Here is a 17,634-nt window from a genome sequence, read left to right on the forward strand (position 1 = left end):
ACCAATGAAATAAATGTCCTACTGTATATCTTAGTTTTGTGTTGATTGCCCTGACATCACTTTGTAACAACATATTTCCATTGATCATCTCTTTTTCAGAATGTCTCTCAGCCCCAGTGTCAGACATCGTCTTCATCGTGGACCAATCCAGCATCACAGAAAGGGAACAATTTATTTTTTTGCGCAACTTCCTTTACCGGATTGTAGCTGGTCTGGATATCAGTTCAAACAAAGTGAGAGTGGGTATAGTACTATACAGTGATACACCCAAAGCTGAAATGTACTTGGACACTCACGAGAATAAACAGGATGTTCTCCATCATATCAGGAGACTTCCATTCATAAAGAGAACAACAGCAAAGACAGGAGAGGCACTGAGATTTGTAAGAAATGATGTGTTCACCACAAACCGAGGTAGCAGATATCAGATCGGCGTTCTTCAGCTGGCTGTTGTCCTCACAGCTGGATATTCCACTGATAATGTCAGCCAGCCAGCAATGGAGTTGCGCCAGTCAGGGGTCAAAGTCTTCGTGTTGGGAATGAAGAATGCCAACATGACAAAACTGGAACAGATTGCCTCCTTTCCACCTGTGAACTTTGTGTTCACAGTAGAAGACCTTGCAAACCTCAACACAATACAGAGAGATCTAAGAACAAGCATTTGCCTTGAAACCAATCAAAGACATGTGAGATACTTTCCTGGGTTGCAAGGCGCCCCTGGAGCTCCTGGGATTACTTCTCTCAGGACAAACGTCATAAAACAAGGTGGACACCAACATCCGATTACAACAAAACCTGTGCTGCCATAATTTAGTAAAGCACTATTAGCAACAATTCAAAATTATTTGCTTTATATGCTGATTTTCTGTGTATTTGTTTGTGTTAGAAAACTAAAAACATAGACACAATGCAAATATAACTTGAAAATACGGTGTAAAACACACATGCACCTCAGCATGTCTATATGATTTTCATGAAGCTCACAATGTTTCTAAGGGTAATGCACAGCAGGCCATAAAAAGAACAACTTAAATATTTGGCCATCATAATTGTACTAAATATCACCTCACTGATTTGAACAATTTTGAGAAATTATTATAATTTCTTAAGGGAAGCCCCTGTGAATTTATTAGGTCCAGTTCAGAAGTAGTCCTGAACAGTCAGGCCTATACCTTTGAACAACACTTTGGCAAAAAAAGGGGGAGTGAATGTGTCAAATGTAAATTATTGCCCCAGTAGTTATAAATCTATGAGAGTAGTCTTGTCGGTGACTTGTCAATATCTATAAATGTTTTAGCGATTTGCCCTCTGATGTTCACTCTCATAAGAAAGAGCAGTCACACCTGGCCCAGCAAGAGGATCATATTCTGGTGGCAGATGTCAGACAATAGCTTTTCCTTCAGGGCCTTGTTTGCCAAGTCTGTCAGTATATACTTGTATAAATATTATTAAATGTATAAATACATCCAAAAGAGGCGGCTCTCCTCTCAAAGGGCCAAATCCCAAGAGAGGGCTGAAACTGTGCACTGCATTGATCATTTGCAAGATGCATTTTGAGTGTTGCTATGTAACTAACAATGGTTATTATCCATTTTCCTCTCCTAGGCTGTCTGAAAACAGAAGAAGCAGATATTTATTTCTTGATTGATGAGTCTGGGAGCATCACGGAAAAAGAATTTCAGATGATGAAAAAGTTTATTCTTGAGTTAATGCTCATGTTCCATATTGGACCAAATCAGGTCCGTGTAGGTTTAGTGAAATTTTCCTCTAAGCCCAAGCTTGAGTTTAACCTCTTGGAAACCAAAGATAGGGCCTCCCTTGATGCAGCAGTGCAAAAGGTTTACCTGGATGGGGGAGGCACAAAAATAGGATTGGCACTTGAGAGAATGCAGTCCCTATTTCACGAGGCTATCAGGAGTCGACCCAAACCTGACATCCCCAGGATCTTGATTGTAATCACTGATGGAGTTTCAGAGGATAATGTGAAACCACCTGCACAGATACTGCGAGAACAAGGAATCATTATCTACACGATAGGAGTCAAGGATGCTAATAAACAACAGCTTGAACTGATCTCTGGTGACCCCAAGAACACTTTCACAGTTAACAATTTTGATGCTTTATTCTCCATCAAAGACGTAATTGTTCAAAATATGTGTTCCAAAGAAGGTGAGAACCTATGTGCTTTGTGTAATATTTTTAATATTTTCCCATTAACTTGGTGTCTTGTGTATGTTTTGTATTAACTGATATATGTGTGTCCATGTGTCTTTCAAGAATTATTTTGCTCAGTTGTACAACTGTTTCCTTCACAGCATGCAAGGATATGAAAGCAGATGTCTTCATTTTGGTGGAAAGTTCAGCCATCATTTTGCCAACAGACTTTTTGAAGACAAAACTGTTCATCGAGTCTATTATGGATCAGTCTGTGATGGGGCAGGATGCACTGCAACTGGGTGTGGTGCAGTACAGCTCAGGCTCACAGCCACAACTGGTGTTTCCTCTGAGCTACGACAGCACTGAAATGCGCAAGAAGATTGAAGCCATGCGTGAGTTGGGTGGTGGCACAGAGACTGGCAAAGCACTCCGTTATGTGTCCCAGTTCTTTGATAAGGGCCGCCCTGATGTTCCAAAGATCCTGATCGTCGTGTCTGAAGGGAAGTCACAGGATGAAGTTGCTGATGCTGCTGACGCGCTGTGGCATAAGGGAGTCATCATCTACTCAATTGGCATAGGCAGTGCAAACAGTAAACAAATGGCCAGGATTGTCCACGGCATCACAGAAAATTACTTTTTTTTGAAGAATTTTACAGAGCTAAAGTCAGTATCAGGGAAAATCATGGCTGGCATCTGTCATGTGAACGAAGGTTTGTGATTTTAATTCTGCAGTAGTTTTTCCCCATGTGGGTCATGGTGGCACTAAAATATGTCAATTTTGGCGATGTCTTTGAGTCTCAGCACTGCTGTGTTTCTCCAGTGACTTGAGTCAGCTATTTCAATCATTACCCACATATCCCACATAAGCACAAAGCACGATTTCAAATCTGTGGTTGCATTTCATTGTATCAGTAGACATTGAGGGGTCAGGATGGACAGCTGCACCTTGATATGTTCACTTGAAGTGGGCTCTAGTGACATTAGGTTCCAAAGTCAAACTTAACAAATAATTTCTGTGCTAAAAACCTTCTTTTTGTTTCCCCTTCCCCAGGATGTCAAATCGATAAGGCAGACATAATCTTCCTGGTAGACGGTTCACAGAGCATCAGTGATGAACAGTTTAATAGTATGCAACACCTCATGTCATCCCTTGTGGACAGTTTCTCAATTGCAAAAGAACATGTGAGAATTGGGGCCATTGTCTACTCTACTAAACCACAAATCCAGTTTGCCTTGAATGAATATGAGACCAAACAGGAGCTGAGAGACGCCATATCACGCTTGAAGCCTTCGTATGGTGACACTTACACAAGCAGTGCACTGAGTTACTCTTTAAACTACTTCACTGCCCAAAGGGACAAATGGGTGCCCAAGTTTCTCATAGTAATCACAAATGAAGAGGCAACAGATGCCGGGCAACTGGAAGAAGCATCTGCAAAGCTGCGTAACAATGGAATCAGTATATTTGGTATTGGAGTAAAGCAGGTCAAGAATACACAGCTACCAAATCAGCTGCTTATAATGACCAATAACGCCAACAGGGTGTTCTATGTGGACAGTTTTAATGCCTTGGAGCGATTAGACAGAAACATTTCCCAAGACATCTGCAAAGCTGGAAAAATTGGTAAGATTGGAAAAATTGGTCCTGATATTTGAATAAGATTAAATCAACGCAATGGTAATCACTGATTATTTACTCAATGTATTAGAATTCAGCTATAAAATCTTTTATTGACAGGATGGAAAGATGGGTTCCTTTGTTGGTCAAATAACAATGTCAAATAAACAAAAGGGTCTATAGCATGTGAGTGATATCTTTGCAATTAATTCATAATTAGCCTAATGGACTGATAGATACATATCTTTCCATTTGCATTTGTAAGTAACATTAACAAAGAAGGCGTCAAATTGCTCATTTATGTTGCATTACATAAGGTATGGCTTGTGGAACAAGTATTGCACCCATTCGAACAAGATTTCATGTCTGAAATATTTTGAATCTGGAGCTAAATGATGGACTTTTATATTTTGTATTTGTGCTCTGAAAATTCATTCTTTCCATGAGTCATTGAGAATTCATCAAACACTATTATGCTGATTAGTACGTCTCTGCAATTTTGGCTTAGAAGTATGTGTGATCGAAACTGCTGAGGGTGTCTAACAACCTTGGTGTAATTTGATCATTAGGGGGTACCAAAAAAAGTCATTTATGTTTAATGTGATGGAGTATGGTATATAGAATATGATGGAGTATGGTATATATCATGTGATGGAGTATGGTATGTAGGATTTGTGTTTAATGTGATGGATTATGGTATATATAGGATGTGATGGAGTATGGTATATAGAATGTGATGGAGTATGGTATATGATGTGATGGAGTATTGTATATAGGATATGAATGAGTATGGTATAGGATGTGATGGAGTATGGTATATAGAATGTGATGGAGTATGGTGTATAGGATGTGATGGAGTATGGTATAGGATGTGATGGAGTATGGTATATAGGATATCCAACATGTTTTGTAGCATAGCACCATCAGGAAGTCAGGCCACATTTCATCGCACTTATTTAGATGAATTATAGAACATGTCATTGTCAACTACATGACACTAATCAAAGGCTATCCTGCCATTTTACTTCTATGTGGTACTTTAGCTAAAAATGGACTAGGGATGTATGTTATGATATTTTTTCTGTGCTCTAAGACTACTCAAAGACTCATTTCATGTGAAATGTAGGTGATGCTACAGCCAAAATGAAGTGAGGTACAATCAGTAGTGTATAATTAATGTCCTTGTGGAAATAGTTCTGGTTATTCATTGTACTACATTATTTTGAAGAAATTCACGGTCAACAATTCACAGTGTCTCTTTCTCTCTCCTACCCCTTCAGACTGTAAATTGGATTTGGTAATGCTTATGGACGGCTCCAACAGCATTCACCACTCAAACTTCACGCTCATGAAGACATTTATGATGGATGTGGTCAATTCCTTTCTCGTTGGCCCAAGCTCTCTTCAGGTTGGCGTAGTCCAGTTCTGCTCCAAACCTGAAGACATCCGACAAGAATTCTACCTCAATACTTATACAAACACTGAAGACATATTGAAGAAAATTCATGAAATACAGCAAATAGACCAAGGCAATTCAATTGCAGCTGGTCTGAATTTCTCAAAAGCATCCTTTCTGCCCGAACATGGTGGTCGAAGAGGCAAGGTTCATCAAGTCCTGTTGTTATTCACTGATGGAGAGTCAACGGAGAAAGATGCCCCAGCTGTTGCTGATAAGCTCAGAGCCATGGGAATAGAGATATTTGTCATTGGAATAGGTAGAATAGTGACTGATAATCTATATAAGATAGGACGCAGGGAACCATTTATTATAAATGAGTTCTCAAAACTCAATCAGCTCTTGGCAAAACTGGTGGACAGCATGCCATGCGATGGCATAGAAGAAGATCCAGGTGAATAACGTTTTGCCTGTTTTAATAACTTTTATCAGTGAATTTGGTGACAGTGTTTGGTATTGCTGATGAGTGAGGTAATGAGTCAGTAGCTGGAAATTCTTAAATTTGCATAAAATCATCTCAACCAAAAACATTTCGATTTGATTTGCTTTTTGTTGCAATTTAAACAGGTTTTCCTGTTGAAGTTGTCCCAAAATACCTTACGTTTTGATCCCACAGCTGTCAATTACTCCTATCTTGATTAGCATAACACAGCTGATGAAAACACAAACTTATTTGGGGGGGTTGTTCATAGCAGGAAGGAAGCTATCTGGGGGAAAGGAGTACAAATGCTACAGGAGAACTTGGATTCTCACATAAGCCATTTGAATGCTAATGACAGAGTAAAATAAAATCAATCACAAATCATGCAGAAATTCCCTGACTTTGCTAAGTTTGCTGGTAATAAGAGAAATGCGTGAAATCCTTGAATTTCCAACATCACAAGATCACAGAATCCTGGAGTGCACAGTGCACATTAGATTAGATTAGATTCAACATCAATATAGTTCATCCTGATCCTTTGACATGAGTAAATGAACATCAGGAAGGATGACATTTGCCTTGTTATGAGAGCTCAGTTTACCCTTCCTCTGCCTGCATGTTAAATGAATGACTAATTGATTTCCCATCATTAACTGGGTTTCTGTGTTGTTTATAGGATGTAATATGGACATTGCTGTTGGATTCGATATCACCAGAAGGCCAAACCCCGCTCTCTTCAGTGGACAGGTCCAGTTAAAGCAGCAGCTGCCCAAGATAATCAGCAAAATCGCGTCTCTGGATAACATATGCTGCGTTCCTAATAGCATCATTAAGCCAAAGTTTGCCTTCAGTGTGTTGGATGAAGAGGGGAAACAGCTGGATTTCCTTCCCTTTGAGGAGTACGGCTCAAAGGTGGTAGATTTCATAGAAAAAGTGCCTAGTTTAACAACAGAAAAGAACACCTTTTTCAACACGAAGTTGCTGGAGTCTTTTAAGAAAGTCTTTGGAAAATCAACGGCTGAAATAAAGGTTGGTATCTGTATAACATCTGCATGAGTACATCATGTAAGAGATTTGCCATATAGAAAAGTCTCATTGGACAAACATCTGTACATTTCCTCAACTTCATCTCCACAAAAGGCTGCTTTAACAACACTAAATTATATTTCTCTGTTTTGTGTTTCAGGTGCTGATTATCTTTTCAGATGGGCTTGATGAGCCAGTGGAGAAACTGGAGTGGGAAGCTGACCTTCTAAAGAGTAGCGGTAGGATATAATGAGATATTCGACAAGTGGTAGCAATACCGCAGAGACGACAGTACCATACATTTAAAACATTCTTAAGAAATCTGTTTATGACACATGGAACAGACAAGCGTGGTGCTTCTTTGTGACTTTTGATTGTCTGTTGTAATTTAACGGGAAATGAGAACAGACTCATAAATTGAAGTAACTCCGCCTTAATAATTTGCTTTGCAGGAGTAAGCACACTGATAACGGTAGCTTTGGATGGAGTTCAAAATGCCCATGAGCTTCCGATGGTTGAGTTTGGGCACAGTTTTGGTTACAAGAAGCCCTTTTACATCGGGATGAATAACATAGGCAGTGCCATGCAGAAAGACTTAGTAAGTCATCTAACTGATTCACCTTTTCATTCAAAGTTTCCAAGCATGTGTGTGCATGTTGGCAAACAGTATAGTGGGTGGTCACACTGCACAATCAACATGAATTTCCTGTAAATGTCTTAAATATCATCCCTGCAAGCAGCTCAGTCAATGTCACAGCAAACACTGAACTGTTGAATTATCTGAATAAGGGTCAAATTTGTTAAAATAATGCATGACAATATCCCACGCCAAGTTTCTGACATGAAATGCCCTGGTGCTGAAGTTTATAAATCACATCCATTAATTGACTCTTTAATGATTCCGTTATTCGTTGAATCATTCATTGTTCAAAAGCATATTTTCAGTAATTTGAAGATTAAATAATTATCATCTCTAGTAACTTTGCTGTCATCAGATCCTTCAAACCTTTGTTGTTCTGCTTCTCACCACCCTGCAGGCTACAGTGGCGCTAAAGAAGTGCTGCAATGCGAGTTGCGTCTGCGTAGGGCCACCAGGGCCCCCTGGTCCTGAGGGGCGGCCTGGACCGAAGGTGAGGCTCTCCTGGGGAAGTTGAGGAAGAAATAGCTCTATCCAGTATTATGCTGCCATTTGAAACTATGACAATTCCAAGGATGGAATAACATGTAAATGTAATTGTATCTGTATTTGACTATGCAGGGTGATAAAGGATTCCCAGGATATCCCGGAATCCCTGGAGATGAGGGAAGCAGTGTAAGTATTAATTAATGACTTTTCTTTTTGTGAAAAGTTACTTCATGCAGTGTTTTAAATGTGATATATTTGATAGGAATTCCACAGAGTTTCTTGCATGTGATGTGATAACTGGGAATCCTTCACGGCCCTCTGTGGAATAAGTGGAGTACTGGATATGAGTAGGATGAATGATTTCATGCTTTCATTTTATAGTCATGAGTGAGAGCATTTGTTGAAATGATAAAATATGAATAACATTGTATTGATATAAAACAAACTGTCTGGACCTGTGTAGGGAGAGAGAGGACATCCAGGAATGAATGGAACAAAAGGAGGACAGGGCTGCCAAGGGAAGAGAGGTGAAAAGGTACAAATGCTTTGGTTGGGTTTCTACAGAGAAATATCAGGGCTTTACTATGTAATGTGATATGTGAATGTGTACTTTTTTCTATTTCTTATGTTAAAAAAATATTTATTATACTTATTTATATACTGGGTCTCTATTAGTCCGTAGCTTGACTGTTCTCTCCCTTGTACGTCACTTTGGATAAAAGCGTCTGCTAAATGCCTAAATGTAAATGTAAATGTGAATGTGAAATAACTGATCCGTTTATCGTATTCCAGGGTGGAAGAGGCTACAGTGGTGAACAAGTGAGTAACTAAAAGGAACTGAGAAGTATCAGATGCAGAGCCCCTACCTGATCAGTGCACTATTGAATGATGTGAATGACGACCGCATAGAATATTTGCCATCCTGATAATGCAGTTGACATTCATTTGATAGGGGATCCATGGAGAAGACGGGCTTGATGGAGTCCATGGAGAACAGGTCGGTTGTCTCATTTCACTATTGTTTCAGTCGGCCCATTTAACCTGAGTAGGGAATAAGATAGTGAAAAAACATATGCTTCCACTGCTGCCTTAAGTATCCAAATGTCCAAGCTTCCTTTGCATTGTACACAGGGTGATCCTGGAATGAATGGCACTTCTGGAGAGAGGGGAGATCCAGGCAATGCGGTACCGTGACCAAATTTCTTACAAAATTATTGTTACAATATTGTTCAAGTCTGCTACATGTTACACTGTGTTATTAACAATGAACATAATCTCAAGGGGCTTTACCGGATTAAAGGCCTTAATCCCAGGTGTAAGCATATAGACAAATTTGGGAAAGAAAAAACTTCCATTTATCTGGATGAAAACTTTAAGAGAATCCAGATCAGAAGGTGGGGCCATCTTCTTTAAACATGTCAGAGATGTATTCTGTTCGCAAACCATTCAATGATTTATAGACTAGCAGCAGCACTTTAAATGTTATGTCATGGAGTAATGTGCTGTGTTATCTTGGTCTGAGATAGAATTATAGCAGGAGAATTTTGAATGAGCTGCAAGTGTTTTTGACCAGTTAAGAGCCATTGCAGTAGTTCACCCTACTGGAAATAAAAGCATGGATGTCTTCTCTTAACCCTTCTGGGCTATACTTTTAAGATGATAGAGTGATTTAGGTGATTGTATTGATATGGCTGGTGAAAGTGTGATCTAAGACAGAGTCCCAAATATTTGCATTCTTATAGAGCACACGAATCAAGGTGTCTACTAATGCTAATTCTCTTTGCTTTGCTGCAGAACACAATAATCTCTGTTTTGTCCTTATTTAGTTGACGAAAATGTTGGCCCATATAATAATTTTTTTGCACAAATCACTGGCACAGTGAGTCTTTTGGTGAGAGAGAAAGATTTATCTGGGTATCATCTGCATAACTATGGTCATCAATTTTCTGTAAAATTTGGCAAATTTGAGAACTGAATTCTGGGGAATATGCATGTCTGCTGACCTCCTCTGCATTTCAGGGTTATCCAGGTGTGAAAGGTGGCCAAGGGACTGAAGGCGAGAAAGGATTAAGAGGAGATCCTGTAAGTAATTCATGGAATCAAATGGCAGATGAAACCGAAGGAGTGTTATACTCGAGATTTCCCTCATATGTGTGCATTATGTATAGGTAATTATATGTTTAACACGTGTAAATTATGTTCAGAGTACTTGTACAGCGTGTACGTCATGTTATGTTATATTATGTTATGTTATGTTATAGTAGGTTGTTGTGCAGCCTTGTCTTAAGAATTTCAGAGCCAAGTCTGATCTTGTGTCATTCTGTGCATCTGACAATAAAAAGACTTGTAACTTGTATCTTGTATTATACCTGGCTAAAGCCAGACTCTTCCGGCCAGTCTTCATTTAGTTTGTAGTCTTTAATTGAGCAATTATTATGAATATCTTGCTCATTTGTTAGAGGCAACCAACCAGTAAGCAGTAGGGCATGGTTTATTATTCCTTTTAGTATTATTCTTATAAGTAGTAGTATGATTATGAATAATAATAATAACACCTTAGACTTGCGCTTTTCTAAGTACCCAAAGACGCTTTACGTTTAAGTGATGAAGGGCAGGCTTTCATTTGAAAAGTGGTTAAGACAACATGTGCTCTATTTTGATCTGAGAATTAATGAGGTCAGCCAACCAAATCACTTTCAAAATAATTTAGATTGAGGCTGATTAGATATGACCATACCCCTGTGGAAATCTGATGGAAAAGTTCCAGACTACAATGAATGCACTGAATGTTCATTTTGCAGAGCTAGACTAGCAGTGAGTTGGCCTCACCCATCACCTATTCACTGAATCATTTCTCTGGAACATGTCCTAGGGAGAGTCTGGAAGAGACAACACCAATGAGGGTCCCAAAGGAGAACGAGGCAACCAGGGGGCACGGGTATGTGAAAGGAAATGGTAACCAGTGTACAATGCATAGCATGTGCTGCATTAAATATCATATCATGTGTTAAACACTCAAAGTCCTGTTCTTTTACAAAGGGAGAAATAGGGGCAGATGGCTCTTCTGGAGGAGACGGTGTACCTGGAAATGATGTAAGTGTGTTCAATTTTCTCACCTTTGAATATGTATTTCCTTTTTTATGGTATTCTCATTCACTTGTTGAATCACTCTGTCATTCATTGCTAAATCATTCATTTACTTTACCATGAAGGGACCTGATGGAAGGAGAGGTCCACTAGGGGAGAAGGTATGGCACTGCAGATAGATTGTGGATGGAAATTCTTATTTCTGTACTGGATTATTTGTAATGTTATTTACAAAATAATCAATGAAATTAAAGAACACTATGGATTTGTTTTGCATTCAACTAGTTTTTGTACCATCTTATCATCAGACTAATTGAATTGTTATGTAAAGGACTGACTGACACATATTTCGTTGTCACTAGCTTCCCAGGCAGCATACATAATATAAACATTATAAAGAGCTTTGAAATGTATGCTATTCTGTAGTTCCATCCCTATTCGAAAAATATGCAACCCCACAAAATATGGCAATAGTGTAGTACATTTTATGGGGATAATGTCTTTGTCTGATTTCCATATTTGACCTTAGGGTGAAAGAGGAAACCCAGGTGACGTTGGTGTTGAGGGACCCCCTGGACCTTCAGGACCTCAGGTAAACCTAAGAGAGGTCCCACATGTGCTGTACCTCTTCCTGCAGAATATTTGTCAATTTGATCTCATATTGCTTTCAGTAATTTTAGGAAAACACTTACTAGCGCATCTCTTCTTTCAACTAATGTTGATACAATGTGAGTTAAAAGAGTTAGAAAAATATTGGATGCCTCTTGACAGATTTTGTGCTCCACAGAACTTTAGAAGAACTCAGCAGAACTTAGTAGAACTCAGTGAACTCAGTTTTACAGAACATGATGTTCAACATGACGTGTACAATTGCACAACATGACACACGTGTCAAAATAACAGAATCAGGAAGTATATTTTTAAATGGTAGGCCTATATGATATGAAATATGATATGATTTTTACACCGGTCTTTATAGGGAAAAAGAGGAATTGGAGGTCTTGACGGAACTGAAGGTTCTCTTGGTTTACCAGGCACTCCGGTGAGTTCTAGAAATCAGTTTGTCAAAGTAGACATCTGTAGAATGTGCAGGTTTTATAGACATTCCTTGTGTATCTGGATTCCTTCAAGTTCGGTTGTCAATAATAAAAAGCTTTTAGACCAACAATGGAGTTATTCTGAAAGAAAAGAAAAAGTCATTATTTCCTGAATGTGCCAATGTATGGTACGCATCTTGATTACAGGTCTCAGTTGTGTAATGCATTTGATTATATTTGCTATGGTCTTAGTAAATGTACAAGAAACACATTTTAAATTTTAAATATATGCATACGTAAATCTCAGAAGAATTGAAAAGTTATAATGTCCTCAAAAACCTTCCTCGTCATTCCAGGGGCAACCAGGAGTAGAGGGACCGAAGGGATCCACAGGCCATGCAGGGATGAAGGGACAGAAAGTAAGTGGATCAATTTCATCTCACTAGTATCCATCCTCCTGACTTGAGCTCAAGTTAGTTCAGTCACTTCTGTTCAGTTCAGTTCTTTTACCCATACTTATCTGTTCGTTTTTATGTAAAGAATTTTCTATCAGGGATCAGTAAAGTACATTTAATCACCAGTACCAAGTATACTAATGTGTCTGTTTAGGGGCAGTAAAGTAAATTGAAACACCAGTACCAAGTACATGTAATGTGTCTGTTTAGGGGCAGTAAAGAACATTCAATCACCAGTACCAAGTGCATGAAATGTGTCTGTTCAGGGGCAGTAAAGTACATATAATCACTAGTACCAAGTACATGTAATGTGTCTGTTTAGGGGCGGTAAAGTACATTCAATCACCAGTACCAAGTGCATGTAATGTGTCTTTTTAGGGGCAGTAAAGTACATTCAATCACCAGTACCAAGTGCATGTAATGTGTCTGTTCAGGGGCAGCAAGGGGACCCTGGAGTCAAGGGAGTCATTGGATCGTTGGGACCTAGAGGATCCCCGGTTTGTCTGTTTTGGTTATTTGGGTTTGCTCACATATACTCTACACTGCAGTAATGCTTTGAGGACACTGCAAACTTGTTTTCAGGCACAGGAACATATTTGTGAAATTATATTCATAATGACAATAGTGTATCAACAGATATACTACAATATGACAGAAATTGTATTATTCACCTATTTATCTCACTAACTGTGATTGTGCTTTACAGGGCCTTGATGGTGGGGATGGGTATGGACCACCTGGAATTATGGGACAGAAGGTTATTAATCAGCTTTTTGGCATTACTATATCCAGGGTGCAACTTGTAAATAAAATCAGGGGGGGGGGGGGGGGGGGTATACACAGTATTAGTATATTAGTTCACAAAAAGCCAAACCAACAGAATACTGGCATGAAGGTATGCCATGTAACTATAGTATCCTCTTGTTTTAGTTGCTTTTAAAAATATAGCCACCTACATTAAAGTATTTTCTGTTCTTTTAAAGGGAGATGAAGGCTTTCCTGGTCCCCCTGGGTTGCAGGTAAGGCTGACACTAAGTGTTGTTTTTTTCTTAGCATTTTATTCAGTGTCTGTTCCTATTACTAAACACGTTTTAGTCCCTATTCCTCTATTTCTATTCTTGACATTGTAATTTGATTAAAAAAATCCAGAACATGAGACAACAAATTGTGATCAATGTAATAGCTTTGACTGATTGGTTGATTTTTTTAATTGACTGATGTACAGGGTGAGGACGGTGTGAAGGGACGAGCTGGAGGTCCTGGGTCTAAAGGAATCCGTGGAAGAGGGGTGAGTGATTTGTTGATCTGTTCAAACATATATAACGTTGTCAAATACATTGGAGTAGGTACAGTAGTAAAAATTATGAGGATTTGACATTGTACAAGCAATAGTGATGAGAAGAAGTGTGTTGCCATGAATAACATCTTGTGGGTGATCTATTGTGTTATCGAACACATGATCTCCAAATAATATACAACAAAGTAATATGCAAGTTAGCAAAGCATGACACTCATTGTGCAGATCTTTCAACTCAAAATAGTAAATTTAGCATAGAAATATAAATGTAACAGAACAGTACTGATACCAAACTTGAGAAATCGCATAAAGTATTTCAATCACTCCTATAATATGGCCTGTACTTACTGTCGTATTTCTTTACGGATAACTCTAGGGAAATGCTGGAAAACCTGGTGGAAAGGGTGATCACGGAGACGACGGAGTGGATGGACACAAGGTACATCCCTCATCCCCAACTACACTGTTACATTTAATGAAATACCATCATGGACTGTCTACAAGGTAACAATACTTTGTCTTGACGTTTTAAGGGCCATAGAGGACCTCCAGGGAATCGTACAGATGTAAGGAGTTCTTTAAGTTTGTTGTTTTTATGTCACTATGTGGTTGCTTTATTTTAACAGTCCTAAATCATCTTGCTAAATAACAAATGCAAATGTTAAACAAATGCTAAATAGCAAATGTAAGATGCTTTCCCTTCTTCTATTTCTGAAGATTTGCCAGCTGCTGCCTTATATTCGTGATAACTGCGGTGAGTGTACAGTACATTCAACATCACATTTGACGTTTTATTTAGAATGTATATAAAAGTTTCTGGTGGATGTATATAAATGTACTTTTTTTCTCCAAAACAGCGTGCTGTAATGGTAAGTCGCCATTTTGTACAGCCTGAACAGTATGCTGAACTAATGTGTTGGATTTCCTTTGTAATATGAAAAACAACAATATTATAATGATAATAATAATTTATAATATTTAACATTTCACATACTTAGATAGTGCCTAGCATCTTCACTGTTGTTATGTTCTTACATGTATCCAGGTCAGAGTGACTGCCCAGTCTATCCTACTGAGCTGGTCCTAGCCCTGGACATGTCTCAGGATGTGGACCAACAGGCGTTCGAAAGGATGCGCAACAGCGCCCTTGACCTGGTGGGTGGCATCTCCATTGCCCAGAGCAACTGCCCCAGAGGAGCACGGGTAGCAGTAGTTTCCTACAACTCCGACACCAAGCAACTCATCCGTTTCTCTGACTACAAAGACAAGAGGAAGCTTTTGGAGGCAGTGAATGGCACTGCACTTGAACTGAACTTGGGCAAGCGCAATGTTGGTGCAGCCATGCGATTTGTGGCAAAGCATGTCTTTAAGCGCACCAGACAGGGCGCACTGATGAGGAAGGTGGCCATCTTCTTCTCCAACGGGGCATCTCAGGATGCCACGGCCATCAACACTGCCATGCTGGAGCTCAAAGCCCTTGACATCCAGGCAGCTGTGATCGCCCTCAGAAACACTCCTAATGTCCAGCGTGCATTTGAGGTAATGCTGAGCTCATCTGCTTCTTTAAACACTGTTCAACTTGCCCTGTATTTTAAAAGACCAGGGACTCTACCAATAATTCAGGTAGACTTTACAACATAGACAGGATCTCCCCAGATAATTGCAGTTGAATTTGAGATGAATGGACCAGTCATCCATTGCTTTTCTTTATATTCAGGCGGATGAAACAAGAAGCTTTATAGTGCAATCTCTGCAAGAGGGACAGGACCAGGAAAAGCAGCTGAGGAAGATCCAGCGCTGCGCCATATGCTATGGTAAGTCTGCCAACTCATGCATCCATAAAGCACCTTGTGCACTAGCACTCACGCATCCATAAAGCACCTGGTGCACTTACACTCATGCATCCATAAAGCATCTTGTGCACTTACACTCATGCATCCATAAAGCAACTTGTGCACTAGCACTCACGCATCCATAAAGCACCTTGTGCACTAACACTCATGCATCCATAAAGCACCTTGTGCACTTACACTCATGCATCCATAAAGCACCTTGTGCACTAGCACACAAGACAAAATGCTGAATATGAGCATTCTGCACAGTTCACAAAACAGCTCACTCATTCACCCATGAACACACCTTGGATCTTCATTGTGATACGTCATTAGAGGTCTTTGTCGCTTTCACTGCATGATGGTATTTTCTGTATAATTCTGTTGTAGTCCATACAATGTTTTCCATTCATTCCTTAACTTGAAACTTCAAGGCTTAATGACATGCCCAAACCAAAAACATTTCAATTCATAATCTGTAATTCAAATTACAAATTTAGATCTAAGGCACACAAATACACTTCAGCATAGGGGCAAAAATTGCTATTCATATGACCATTTTCTCTTGAAAAACTATGATGAGGGTAAATCAAAACAAACATACTCTTTGATACATCCCATTTGTCTTTCCAGATTTTTGCCGATCCCCACCCATCCCAGAATGCGCTGACATCCACCTGACAAGACTGCATTTAGACTTGGACCTTGATCTGACTTTGCTGGTGGATGGATCACAGACAATGCAAGCAGACGAGTATGTGGCAGTAAAGGAGCTGCTGGCTTCAGTTCTAGAGCAGATAAAAGTGAGTGGCCAACCAGAAAGCTCAGATAAACAGGCGAGAGTGGCTCTGTATCAGACCTCACCCTATTATAACCCAGCTCAATCGCTTGGTGGAGACACCCCGGTCCAGAAAGAGTTTGACTATGTGACCTACAAGGACAGTGATGACATGAAAAAACACCTCCTGGAGGACGTGCATCAACTAGGTGGCACAGGCGCTTTTGGACCTGCAGTGGAGTGGATCATCAAGAAAGGCCTCTCGGCCGCCCCGAATCCACGCAAGAACAAGATTGTGTTGGCTGTGGTGGGTGGGGAGACAAGCAAGTGGGACAGAGCCAAGCTTGAGCAGGTCTCCGAGATGGCGAAGTGTCAAGGTGTGGGGGTGTTCACATTGACCACTGGACGAAGGCTCAACACCCAGGTAGAGGAGCTGGCCAGCTCCCCCCTGGATCAGCACATAATCCACCTTGGAGATCCAAAGCAAGGACAACAGGAGTACGCCCGACGCTTCCTGCAAGCTTTCTTGGGTACTCTGAAAAGTAAGCATTGCCTCACGCCACTTTCACTAACACCATCATGCAACTAACAGCCTCAAGGTTTTTTTAAGTAACAGCAAACAGTGTCATCAATAAGTAGACTTTGAGCACTTTTTGTGCACTTCAATTCAATTAAAACAATAGGTGGTCTTGCAGAACCTGGCAAACTGTACATTTCCAATAACTGCATGTGATCCTGCAAGACTAATACGTAGGAGTATTCCAGATCTCAGTCAGTTTTCAGTTGTTTCTTTTCATCTACTTCCCAAAGGTTGCAAAGCCTCTTTTAGTCCTGTAGGATCCAACAGTTCCTGGTTTATCCCACAGATAAGCTGCCTTCATGGCCACTAAAGTACCATGTCTGTATTCCTGCAGGGGGATTAAATCAATATCTTGAGCCACAGATGTGTCACAGGGGAGATGATGATCCTGGCACACTGGCAGCAACTGGACCAAAGATTGAGAGGTATGAGTGAGAATATGATGTCGTTATTTAATTTATTTCATGCAAAGGCAATCAAATGTTAAGGCATTCAAGGAATTAAATCATGTTAAATCACAGCAAGGTATACTCATCGATTAGAGTATGTTGAACGTTTGTTATTATGATATTTTTTAACTGGTATTATTATGAGAACAGGTAGATCAGAAATAGGAGTGCCAACATGAAAGCGATTTCTATCTGTTGCTAGTGTTCCTTTATCTACTTACCGGAGACAAGGGGACCACCTCAATGACCAGAGGTCCCCTAAACTCGTCTCTCCAGTCCAGAATAATGTGTTCAGGCCAGGTACGCGTTTGGAGA

The 17,634-nt window shown here is 39.8% G+C and overlaps 1 protein-coding gene across 1 annotated transcript in view; it reads left to right on the plus strand.

The window, feature by feature from the left end:
• The window catches only part of LOC308380082 (collagen alpha-6(VI) chain-like), a gene marked incomplete at both ends in the record, with an annotated part of 29,396 nt that extends 12,091 nt beyond the window's left edge, over positions 1-17,305 (plus strand). The window contains 25 exons of the mRNA XM_080857361.1: positions 100-608; positions 1,740-2,169; positions 2,316-2,747; positions 3,209-3,781; positions 6,329-6,567; positions 6,839-6,917; positions 7,131-7,276; positions 7,716-7,808; positions 7,937-7,990; positions 9,824-9,886; positions 10,677-10,742; positions 10,844-10,897; positions 11,421-11,483; positions 11,871-11,933; positions 12,285-12,347; positions 12,818-12,880; positions 13,090-13,140; positions 13,367-13,402; positions 13,609-13,671; positions 14,057-14,119; positions 14,398-14,434; positions 14,726-15,219; positions 15,398-15,494; positions 16,146-16,832; positions 17,205-17,305. Coding sequence (XP_080713487.1) covers positions 100-608; positions 1,740-2,169; positions 2,316-2,747; positions 3,209-3,781; positions 6,329-6,567; positions 6,839-6,917; positions 7,131-7,276; positions 7,716-7,808; positions 7,937-7,990; positions 9,824-9,886; positions 10,677-10,742; positions 10,844-10,897; positions 11,421-11,483; positions 11,871-11,933; positions 12,285-12,347; positions 12,818-12,880; positions 13,090-13,140; positions 13,367-13,402; positions 13,609-13,671; positions 14,057-14,119; positions 14,398-14,434; positions 14,726-15,219; positions 15,398-15,494; positions 16,146-16,832; positions 17,205-17,305 — 4,619 coding nt within the window. The remainder of the gene's footprint in view (positions 1-99; positions 609-1,739; positions 2,170-2,315; positions 2,748-3,208; positions 3,782-6,328; positions 6,568-6,838; positions 6,918-7,130; positions 7,277-7,715; positions 7,809-7,936; positions 7,991-9,823; positions 9,887-10,676; positions 10,743-10,843; positions 10,898-11,420; positions 11,484-11,870; positions 11,934-12,284; positions 12,348-12,817; positions 12,881-13,089; positions 13,141-13,366; positions 13,403-13,608; positions 13,672-14,056; positions 14,120-14,397; positions 14,435-14,725; positions 15,220-15,397; positions 15,495-16,145; positions 16,833-17,204) is intronic.
• Positions 17,306-17,634: the final 329 nt, after the last annotated feature.

Source organism: Sprattus sprattus, assembly GCF_963457725.1.
Source record: "Sprattus sprattus genome assembly, chromosome: 19".
NCBI lineage: Eukaryota > Metazoa > Chordata > Actinopteri > Clupeiformes > Clupeidae > Sprattus > Sprattus sprattus.